Source organism: Danio rerio, chromosome 13 (genome assembly GCF_052040795.2).
Source record: "Danio rerio strain M-AB ecotype USA chromosome 13, GRCz13ab, whole genome shotgun sequence".
Lineage (NCBI taxonomy): Eukaryota > Metazoa > Chordata > Actinopteri > Cypriniformes > Danionidae > Danio > Danio rerio.
The window spans coordinates 30,639,840-30,652,223 of NC_141033.1; the positions used below are offsets into that span (position 1 = coordinate 30,639,840).

Consider the following 12,384-nt stretch of genomic DNA (forward strand, 5'->3'; position numbering starts at 1 on the left):
GGGAAACATCAAATTCTTCAAAACTACATGCCAAGTTCACGATGACATTTCATATTACAAATAACCAATAAAACTATATAACAACTGTCTATTTAGTTTAATTTCTAAATGTTCGTATCACACAAACCCTGGTCTGGAAACTCACGTCTGGTCCAAGCCCCTCCCCTGGAGAATTGTCATTCTATAGCAATTTGCTGATTGGCTACTGTACTAGAAGGCGGGTTTTGTTTGCCATTTAGCAATCGCTGATTGGCTCCTGTACAAGAGGGCTGGGCTTCACTCGCCATATTGATAGTTATTTAAAGTTATTATTCAAAAGTATAGGAGTGACATGTATTATTGTGTATTTTATAGTCTTTGGTGTTACTGGGCAACGACAGCACAAGACCTGTTCAAACTGGCCTCAGGATAAAAAATGCAAGATTTTCAGATTATACAATAATTCTTCTCCACTATGAAAAGGCATAAGGTACGTTTAGTTACATCTTTTGTTAATTTATCATGTTTATTGTGAAATTTGATGCATATGTTTTCTCAGCTCAGCTCAACTGTCATCTGTTCATGCAGAGGTTGATAATTCCTCTTACTATAGCTTCAAAATACAACGCTACATCTCTACCACCATCTTTTGTCAGAATTAATTATAGTTTAGCCTTTATCTACAACAGATCTGGTGAGAAAAATAGGTTAACATTACTCCGATTGGGTTTATATTTGATCATGTTCAGCGTACATCAGCTGTGTGTGTCTGTAAGACCACCTTATCAGAGCGGAGCTCATTATTATTCAAGACACAAGTCATATATGGTCAATCATGGGCCTTCTAATTCTATGAGTGTTTTATGGAGTAATAAAGAGCTTATTAAACCGTTTCTGGAGATTTTTTGAACTTACTAAAGCCATAAACCTACTATGTCCATATCAGAGAACAGAGCATTTAACCAATGCAGTATATGGCACCTTTAAAAATGGGAAAATCCTTCATAATAAGATTAATAATATTAATATGACAACTTTCAATTTAATTAAATTTTGCCATTTAGGTTTGTACATATTTTACATCATTAGAAGTAACATTCTGGAACTTTTATAGATGACATTATTTTTATGAACCAAATTAATCCATTTTTTTTTTAATTGACTGCAATAAAGTAACAACATGTACTAAGAGAGATATGTATCTTGGTTGTCTGAACACATGGCTGGAGCCTTGCTGGTATGGAAAGGTGAGGAGAGATGCTCAGGCCTTGAGCAAAAACACATCAATAAGACGCATGTCTCAATCTCAACAGCATCATCTCCAGCCTCTCTTCATCAGCACTGACCTCTGATGCCCTCCAGCACTCCAACCCGCTCACCAGAACACACACATTCACATTTGTGGAAATTCATATATCTGTCTCACTCATCATAACAGACAACTTGGTAGCACAAGGAGATTGAGAGAGTGAGAAATATCGAATGAGAGGGAGAGAGAGAGAGATAGAGAAAGTGATAAAAACACAAGACAGAGCGACAAAGGAAAGCTCCAGGCCAGCAAATAGAAACTTTCATTTCCCAGAAAGTAATATAACATCAATTGTGTTTGGTCATCTCAAGGGCTCGAGTTGCTGGCCTGATCAATACCGCTAGGACTAAACTAGCCGCATGCTTCCCTGAACCTTCATCTAGACAGTAATAGCAGTCAGTGATCCTCTATCTGAGCCTTTACACACCCGTTAAAACATGTCGCTTTGGTGTACAGCAACACACTGTCTTTGAGCCGTACATTTAGTAGTGGCTGCGCTAGTAAAAAAAAGACAAGGCCATTTAAAAGATAAGGGGACACTTCTTTGTCTTAATAAATGAGAGGAAAAAAAATATTGAAAGCTAAGACTAGTTATTTTAAATGCTAGTCAAGTATCACAAATATATAATGTGATATAAGGTACAGTTGAAGACATAACTATTATTGCCTGTATATTTTTCCCAATTTCTGTTTAGCAGAGACAATATTTTTAATATCACATTTCCAAAGATGATAGTTTTCTTATAATTGATTTATTTTATCTATGCCATGTTGACAGTACATAGTTTGTTTTGTAGACAATGGAAAATAATATTGCTAAAGGGGACTAATTATTTTGATCTTAAAATGGGCTTTGAAAAATTAAAAACTGCTTTTATTCTATCCAAAATAAAACAGACTTTCTCCAGAAGAAAAAAATATTATAGGAAATACAGTGAAAAATTCTTTGCTCTGTTAAACATCATTAGGGAATTATTTAAAAAAGAAAAAACAAACATAGAAGGGCCAATCATTTCGACTACAACTGTACTGTATATACTATAATGTATTGTATGAAATATAAATGATATGTTTTTTGAGAGTTGCTACAAATTACATTCAACAGTGTGTATTATTATAATGCTTTTACAGTGAGTGTTAGATGAGGCATTGCTATATAATAAACACACAATTATACTTTAATACAGATAAACTTTAAATCTTAACATCAAACTTTAAATGTATTTTTGGCACCTTTTTTCCATCAGTCATGTGAATTCCTTCCTTTTAAATATTAGCAGCGGAAACTCTGATAGTAAAAACAAAAATACTTTTTTTAAAACATATACCAAATCTAAAACTGACGGACAAGTATACTGTATATGTTTAACCCATTCAATCACCCGCCACTTTATTAGGTACACTTTACCAGTAATGGGTCAGACCCCCTTTAGCCTTCAGAACTGCCCTAATCCTTTGTGGCATAGATTTAACTATGTACTGGAAATATTCCTCAGAGATTTTGGTCCATACTGACATGATTGGTCCATATTGTTGGCTGCACATCCATGATGCAAATCTCCCATTCCTCCACATCCCAAAGGTGCTCTATTGAATTGAGACTCATCAGACCAGGCAACATTTATCCAATCTTCTATTGTCCAATTTTGGTGAGCCTGAGCGAATTGTAGCCCGAGTTTCCTGTTCTTAGCAGACGGGAGTGGCACCTGTTGTGGTCTTCTGCTGCTGTAGCTCATCTGCTTCAAGGTTGGACATGTTGTGTGTTCAGAGATGCTCTTCTGCATACCTTGGTTGTAACGAGTGGCTATTTGAGTTACTGTTGCCTTTCTGTCAGCTCGAACCAGTCGTGATATTCTCCTTTGATATCATCAAGGCATTTGTGCCCACAAAACTGCCACACATTGGATATTTTATCTTTTTAATCTCTGTAAACCCTAGAGATGGTTGTGCTTGAAAATCCAAGTAGATAAGCAGTTTCTAAAATACTCAGACCAGCCCATCTGACACCAACAACCATGCCACGTTCAAAAAAAACTAAATTTACCTTTAAATCTTCCCCATTCTGATCCTTGGTTTAAACTGCAGTAGATCGTCTTTACCATGTCTACATGCCAAACTGCATTGCTGATTAGAAATTTGTGTAAATTTGTGTAAAGTGGCAGGTGAGTGTATGTGTCCATATGTACAAAAAGATATACAACAGATTTTTGATTTATGTGTTTATGTATCCACCACTATTACTCTGCCTCTTTGTTTGTGATAAACTGAGTAAAAACAAGTGAAAAAGACACATAACTTAAGTGGATAAATATATCAAATATCTCAACATAAAAGATAAACTCTGCATGATTCATTTGAGTAAAATCCCATCAAACATTAATTGCTGTTCTATTCCACCATCTCCTTCCCATTAAAAAAACTGCTGTAAAATGACCTTCAAGTCTCTTTTAATTCCAGCTTATCTTAGCCATATCAAATTCCCTGATCGGCAATGAGATGAGGGATCAATTATTCATGTCTTACCAAGGCCTAACAGGTCGATGGCGGGCTCTGCACTCTTCTTAGGACTGATTCTGGAATCTATCTGGTTGTCCTCTCTTTTCTAGGATAGAAGGAGACAAAAAGAAAGTGTTACTGGAAGTCTTTTATTTTTGCAATAGCAATTCTGAACAAAAGCATCCATAATACGCTACTGGTTGTTGTTCTAGATCAAGAAAACAGCCTTTAAAAGATTGTTAACCCGAAAATGAGAATTTAAATCCATGTGGTTGCAAAGCATTGTAGATTTAATTTGACTAAGTTATATGTTAGTATCAGTATGTGTTAAGGATATCTATAAGCTAGTGTGCCAACAAACAGTGATAAAATTTGCATTAAGATTATATAAACATATGTAACTTTGCCCGTCCTAACCTATCCAACCCATTCCGAGTTGGGATCAAACCAGCAATTCTTTTTACGGGAGACGGTTGCTCTAACAAGAAGGCTAAAGACCATGGCCTCTAGCGTCTGTCACAAGAGCACCTTTTAGAGGTCAGAGGAGTGAGGTTTACCTGCACAGCACTTCACTAGCTGGCCTCTGTTGCACTCACCCCTCTAAACCTTAGTCCCATTCAGGTCACGACACCAATGTAACCCGCCTAACCTACACCACCCAACCCGCTATGACCTGGGATCCAACTGACGATTCTTTGTATGGGAGTAGGTTGCTCTAACAAGGAGCCTAAAGACCATGGCCTTTAGCGTCTGTCGCTAGAGCACCTTTTAGAGGTCAGAGTGAGGTCTACCTGCACCACACTCAAAAAAATGAATTATGGCTTTAGTTGGTCCAAAGAATGTAACTATGTTTAAATTAAACAATTCGCTTATGTTTGTGTATTAAAAATAAAAGTGTTGTGTTGGAAAAAATTAGAAAAAGTAAGTTTTCACATTTAAACAGCTCGCTTAATTAACATGAATGAAAGGGAGTTGTGTTGCTTCTGTAGTACTGCATTTTGGTCAATAGGTGGAGTAATATCTGCACATGCGCAGTTTCAAAACAACACAGGAAGTAAGAAGATTCAAACCACAACGATCACTCTCAGCTCGGCGCCATATTATGGGAATCAAAAGATGAAGATTACAGTACAAATTGAGAACGTGCACAAAGCTTTCCCCAATGTGGACACACAGGTGAGATTTTTTTTTTACTTTTTATGTATTTATACTGAGGTTGTGAAAACATTTGAATCATAAATGTACTCTCTTGTAATACTATGTTGTGTTTGTGTATAGTATTGCTATAAAATTGCCATGTTCCCTGTGTCTTTTCCACATTATAGACAGATAAATGTATAGTTTGTTTTGCATTCCTGTGAAATTTTATACTTGGTATATATTAACTCCCCCAAAATAAAGTTGCAAACGTTGGTAGTAAGGAATAGTCATGTTAGAATAGTCTAAGCTTTTCACTCATCATAGCACACGTGCTGCTGATAATGTGACAATAAAAGTGTTTTGATTTTTTATTTGATTTGATGGTCTTTATTTTAAATGAGTATCAAGCAGTTTGTCGAGTTTGAATGCCAGTTTTGATAACTTACATAATATAAATTAAAATGTGGTGTTAGCACAGTGTTATTTATTATTTAATTGTATTATTCAAGCCTGTTAACTTAAAAAAAACAGCAAAAATGCATTTGTGACACTTAAAAAGGATGACATCTAGCATGATGACATATTTAATGTAAGCTTATTTGTTTGGTCATCTAACACGTTTAAATTTGCTATTTATATTATTATATTTTATTATTTTAAATTTTTGCTCACTCACATCTATTTTTTCCCTCACAGGTTTACAGCTCAACCACTAAAGTCCCATATCTGGCTGAGGAGACTGTGGATCATCCAGGTACTATGCCTTTAGATGCCTATACACACATTAAAATGATGTACAGTAAAAATTACTAGTAATATTAACTACTAATTATTTAGTAAATTACTAATTGTCATTTCATGTCATTTAGAACATCACCAGTGGAAAAAAAAGGTGTGAATGCATCCTCAAAGCCCCTAAGTGAGGGAGTACATGGTAAGCTATGTTTTTTTTTTTTTTTAAACATTTTGTATTTTCCTCTTAAACCAATTCCTCCTTTCACCTTTGATCTGTTGGTAAAAGTTTTATTTTTTTACCTGACTTTTTTAGGATGCTGGGCATGATGAAGCGCAAACCTTGATGTGCAACACCACCTTATGAATCTACAGTAGTTACATTAACATTTAGCAGACTCTTGTCTAAAGTGACTTACAATTGAGGACACATTCAGCAAATCAACAAGAAGAGGCGATACACCCAAGATGTGCTAATTATAAAAAAAAAATTAAGAATTAAGAATGCTTCTACATGTGGTTTGTCAAGCCCACACACCTGTGTGAAGCAGACTTCATGCACAATGTTTTGTTTTTTAGTTATAAGGAGTGATTGTAAAAAAGTGTCTGGTGCAAATGTGCATAAATGGTGCAAGTGTCAGAGAGATGAATGTGTAGCTATTGCATGTTCTGTGATGGTTGGTCTAATTTATAGTGTAGTGCTGATCGTGTTACTTTGCTTTAAAATGTTAATCTTTCTTTGAACAACTGAAGTGTTATCTGCTTTTTCAGTGTAAAAAAGGTACAGTATAGTTTACAAAAGAAGACTTGATTTTTCTAAGTATATTTTTGATTAATCATTTGAAGGCAGAATATTATTTTTGAATGTTTTTGTAATATATGAAAAGTATTATTTTAAAAAGTGTATTTTATGATGTTTTTGTAAGCATATTTTTGTTAATCATTTATTGTTTTCAATTTGCTTCATACTCGTATTACTATTATTTTAATAGTATTAATATTTTAACTTATTGTAATAAGTGAAGATACAGATAAAGACAGTATTTGGATTTTGATAATCATTTTATTGCTGGAAAATGTGTAAAACTGTAAAAATGCTATTGAATAAACTCAATGAAACGGAAACTGTTTTTTTTATTTGGTTAAACATAACAATATCAATTTTAGAATAATTGAACTTAAATAACTACATTGATTAAAGCTAAATTATAAATGTTACGTTGATTGAACTAAACAACATTACATTACCTTTATGTAACTAACTTAAGTTCACTAAAATTAATATTCTTTCTTAAAGATAACTTAACTCGGTTACGTGGAACCAGTGGACAAAAAAAAGTTAATTAACGCCAACATATCATTTTTTTGAGTGCACACTGGCCTCTTTTACATATACAGCTTGCAATTTGTCATTTCTGCCTAAATAGATCAACATTTTTTTGACGTCACCTCATACTTCAATTTTTTATAAAAAATTTTGACCAATCAAATGCTCTCTAGTATCTGACATGCCCCGCCCCTTCTCATTTGATGTGCTTGAGCTCAACCCCTCTCACTGGCAGAGCAGTGAGAAAAATAACACACTATTGGCTGATTTTTTAAAAAAAAGGAAAAGCTATACTATGTCCTGCCCTTCTCTTCATGTTTCAGTTGTGATTACATCAAATTTTGAATAAACAAATGTACATTCTAAAGCACTTTACGGAACCTTTAAACTGAAAAATTAATAGGGTGAAAGAGTAGCTCTTTTCTCCTTTTTAAAAAACAGCCAACAGCATTTACTTTTTAATCACAGCTCTGCCAGAGAGAGTGGTTGAGCACAAGCATATACTGTATACATTAGCATCGGAAACCAAAGTCATTGACTTGATTGATTGATTTCATTGATTAACTGAAGTCATTAAAAACAATTGATCTATTTACTGCAGACAGAAATAACAAAGTGAAAGCTTTGAATGTTTAAATCTTCATAATAAAACATTTTTACACAATTTTTGAGCACACTAGGTTATATATTAAAACTAACATACTAATTTCTAAAAAACTTTTATTTTAACTTTCTATTTTGAATTAATAGCAATGTTATATCTTTTGCCGAAACAACCTAGTTTTTGACTTGTCAGAAAAACCAAACATATTTGAGGTATATTTAAAGGCATTTTTCTAGTTTTTAGACTTTACATAGTTACTGCATTTTGGGCGGAGTAGGCATCCGCAACCATACTACGTAGGAAAGAAATACTATGGAAGTCAAAAACAAATGGTTATCCAACATTTTTCAATTTTACAATATCGTCTTTTGTGTTCAACAGACACACACACAGATATGGAACAAGTGGAGGATGATTAAATGATGAAAATTTTCTTCAATTTCGGGTGAACGCTTCCTTTCTGATGCTACATACCACTAGACTTGGGTGATGTCAACCAATTTGGCATTATAAAATGTGAAACATCGCGATGGACAATGGCATCGTCATCGTATGTGGTGGTGAATTAATAATTTATAAATAGCCTACAGTTTCAACTACCTGACCCACATGGTCTTTGTTTTACCCATAACCAAATCATAAAAAATAAAGATAAGTTACCAACAAACTACCACCTGTCAATCACTTTTTTTGCGGGACTCTGGCATGAATAGGCAGTGATCTGTGTCTTTATAATGGCGTCGACAAATTTTGGTTGGCAAAAAAGGTGCACAATCGACAGAAACCAACCAACAATATCTGAGGTTTTCACTAAAATCCCTACGTACAAGCATGAAAGCGAAAGATTCAAGCAGTGTACTGACGCTGTGACACGTTACCTGATAGATTTAAAAGACCGAAGAGTCGTCAGATTATGACAAGATTAATTTAATACCATGTTTGACAACTATAGTGAGACGCAATCCAGCGGTACATCCTTGATAAACTGACCGATGTACACTGGTCTCTGGGCTTTTGTGCTCAAAGCACCTGCTGACTGATCGAGCTCAGCCTGTGTGTGTGTGTGTGTGTGTGTGTGATTACGTGATGTGCAATTTCAGAGGTAAAGTGTGGAAGGAGGGCTTTTTAGAAATGCTAGATGAAACATCAGTGTGGATGTGGATTGTTTTCGTTCTAAAATATCATTTAAAAACTAAGACATATTAGGGTAAACGGGGCCTAAGTGTGTATTTTGCGAGTGGGTTGCTGCAACGGGGGCGGGGCGGAGGATCGTGATGCCGGCTCAGAATCGCAATGTCTATCAGCCATCGGTGATGGACGATGGCATCGTCTATTGACACAACCCTATATATAAAACTTTTTTTATCTTTGCTAGTTGGGCTCTGAATATCCAGAGCTGCAAATTGAATAAATAGATAATGCAATGCGGTGGTGAAATAGCTTGCTGGCTCTGACTGATGGCCGGCTGCGCCTCACAGGTGTTGACTGACCAGGCTACTTTAGAAATGCAGTTCAAAGGCGCTCTTGAGGACTGTGATTTGTGACGGGCAGAAAGAAGCATCTCGGTCTGAGAAGCCAAACCGTAATCTGGTCTGAACGGCCGATCGATGGGCGCTAGGTTAAAGCCTGGATCAAAGCCAGACGGAGGCCTTTTAAAACCTCATTCTACACAAAAACACACTCACATATGGACACAAACACACAAGTAAAATCAAGCAGACAGCACTTTTTCTTAAGGGGAGGTGAAAGACAGAGAGGATGAAAGGTAACAAGAGGGCAAGAAACACATCGGGATAAATACAAAACACGCCAGACTGTAAGTGTCAAATCTGAATTAAACCAGCAGTGTCTGACATCTGCCTTATTAGCACAATAAAAGAGAATGATAAATGCGAATTTGTCACTTAACGTCATCATTGTGCAATTGTTTTTGGCAAAAGATTGGATTTGAGCGATTGAAAAACGCGACAGAACTGACACAAGCGCTCTAATGAGCATCTGCAGGCGCGGGTTTGTGGTGAAGTGTCAACCCAGGTGCATCGTGGGAAGAGGATTAAATGGGAGAAAGAAAATTTGCTGTTGCTCTCCAGTGAGCTTGAGACTCGGGTTCATTCAACTGTGTGTGGGGGGGAAAAGTTGGCTAATGAAAAAAAATAAACCTGCTTTTACCAATTCCAAATGCAGTTTCTGGTGAGGAATTACAATGATCGCTAATAATTTTACAAGCTGGCGAATTATGAAAGCTATCAGTAGGATGTTTTATACATCACTACCCCCTTAAGCTCTTGAGAAAAGGCTGGAAATTGAATTAAATTGAATAGAATCTTAATCTTTTAGTGCTGAAAAGCCTATCCAGTCTTGCATGTCAGCTTTTGTGTACAAGGCCAAGTCTTTCACTTGTGACCGTTTTTATTGTTGTACACAAGAGGCAGCAATGTGAGGTAAAGTTGCTCGTCTTTAAAAGAAATAATAATAAAAAAGATGCACAACTTTTATTCAGCTCTGTGATTGAAATCTGTAATCTTAAAATGGTTTGCTCTGGTTGAATTATGTATGAATTGGGGGCTTAGGTGCTCTGCTATTTGTTGACGCACGCACACTTTGAAGACGACTTCGAAGACGAAATCCTTCAAGAATGTGTTTGTGCTTCAGATGATGGAAACACGACAGCCTGAGACAAACAAACCAAAAACACATTCACAAGACAAATAAACTCAAATACAAAGGCATATGGCAAACAATCACACCTTGGAAAGCAGGGAAACTTGGAAAGATCCAAAGATCTAAAACGAAGCCTCAAGTGTTGAATTTACAGTAAAATAGCATTATTAAATTATTACTTTTGACAGTAATAGTAGTATTTATTTATTTAACATTTTTTTATTGCATTTTTTAAAAGAATTATAGGAAGGAAAACACTGTGTAAATATGGAGCCCTAATGGGGTCTGAGAAGAATGAGTAATAAAATTAAACAAAGTAAAATAAAAAATGACACAAATAAAAATTAAAAAATTAATTAAAAGAAAATATAAAAAAATATATATATTTTTTAAATGTAATAAACAAAAATAAAACGAAATTTTATTTAAAAAATAAAAAATAAAACAAAGAAAAAATAAATTAATTAAATTGAAAGAAAAAAGAAAAGAAAAAAATTTAACAAATAAAAATAAAATCAAACTAAATTGAACAAAAAATTAAATTAATAAAAAATTCAATTAGAGGCAAAACTAAAAGAAAAAAAGAAAATAAAAGAATTAATTAAAATTGTAATAAAAATAAAATGAAATTAAATAATTAAATAAATACAAAAATGAATAAAAGAAAAAAAAACAAAAAAAGATAAGAAAAAATGTAATAAAAAATTAAATTAAACTAAATTAAAATTAAATAAAATAAATTAAAAATAAAATTAAAGGAAAAATAAAACAAAAAAAACAAAAACAAAACAAAAGAAATTAAAATTCAACAAAAATATTCACGAAAACGGTTGTACGAAAGCTGACAAACAAGATTTACTGAGAAACTACTCATGATCAAATGAACAAATAACCACTATATCTAACCTTATAAAAAGCAAACTGTTTAAATAACTAAAAGCTTAAACTAAGGCTCTAAAATTAAAATGATGAAATTAGATTGTTAGATTAAAAATATTGAAATAAATATATAAAAACATTACAGGAATAATTTGACGAAGGCATAAAATTAAATGACAATAAAATCTAAACAAAAACTGAACTCAATTTAAAAGATATAAGAGTATATAGATAAATAAAATAACACTGACACCCAATATAAAGAGGCAGGCCAGAATTTTCAGCTTTTTCTTTGTGCTACACTTTCATTTACACATATCTAATCTATATCCACAGTTTTCACCAACTTGTCCACACTTGATTCAGTCTCTCTCATCCTCTCCCATCAGCTCTTCTTCACTGCCTCCATCGCTCTGGAAAGGCATTCAGCAAACGGCTGTGAAATTGCTTGAACTGTGGCGTTGTGTCTCTGGGGCCTCTCCAATCAAGGTCATTTCTAATTCATGAATACTTCCCTTTGATGGAAGAATAAATCCATTTGGGTCACATTCCCTCACACTCCATGCAAACAGGATCAGAGGGAGATTCATTCTGGACTGATGCGAAGTTCGACTCACTCTTAACCTCATGCATTCAGGCTAGCAATGTCAGAGAGGGAAATGTGAGACTTCATTTTTGTTATTTGGATGTCAATTTTATTTTGTTTTATTTTGTAGATCTTCAAAAAGCAAGAATGAATATTTATATAAATGAAACTATTATATTTAGGAATAAATATTTATATTTATATAAAGGAAGCAAACACTTAAAATATTAAAGCCAAATAAAGCTGCAAATAATTGATTTGTTTGCAGAAAAATAGCATGTTGAATGGAGGAAAAAGAAAAGTAAATGACCATATATAAATTTATATAGTAAGAATTATTAGCTCTCCTGTTAAATTTTAATTCGCTTAGTTGTTTTAATAGTTTTAATAACTCATTTCTTATAACTGATTACTTTTATCAGTCACACTTTACAATAAGGTTCATTAGTTAATGTTAATTAATGCATCTACTAACATGAACAAACAATGAACAATACATCTACTATTGTATTTGTTCATGTTAGTTAACGTTAGTTAATGAAAATACAGTAGTTCATTGTTAGTTCATGTTAACTCAGGATGCATTAACTAATGTTAACAAGCATGGACTTGGATGTTAATAATGCATTAGTAAATGTTCAATTATGATTAATAAATGCTGTACAAGTGTT

The 12,384-nt window shown here is 33.9% G+C and overlaps 1 protein-coding gene and 1 long non-coding RNA gene across 7 annotated transcripts in view; one reads left to right on the forward strand and one right to left on the reverse strand.

Moving 5' to 3' along the window:
- The window catches only part of smap1 (small ArfGAP 1), a 216,832-nt gene that overhangs the window by 49,136 nt on the left and 155,312 nt on the right, over window positions 1-12,384 (reverse strand). For all 6 annotated transcript variants that reach the window (XR_015505440.1, XR_015505439.1, XM_087278566.1 and 3 more), the window contains 1 exon segment: window positions 3,812-3,890. Coding sequence is in view for 4 of the 6 variants with exons in the window: in XM_087278566.1 (XP_087134692.1) it covers window positions 3,812-3,890 (79 nt within the window). In the remaining 2 variants the exon portion in view is untranslated.
- On the forward strand, window positions 4,832-6,781 carry LOC147841143 (uncharacterized). Its single transcript, XR_015506027.1, has 4 exons — window positions 4,832-4,960; window positions 5,621-5,678; window positions 5,794-5,858; window positions 5,973-6,781. It is a non-coding gene; the product is annotated as an uncharacterized LOC147841143 (long non-coding RNA).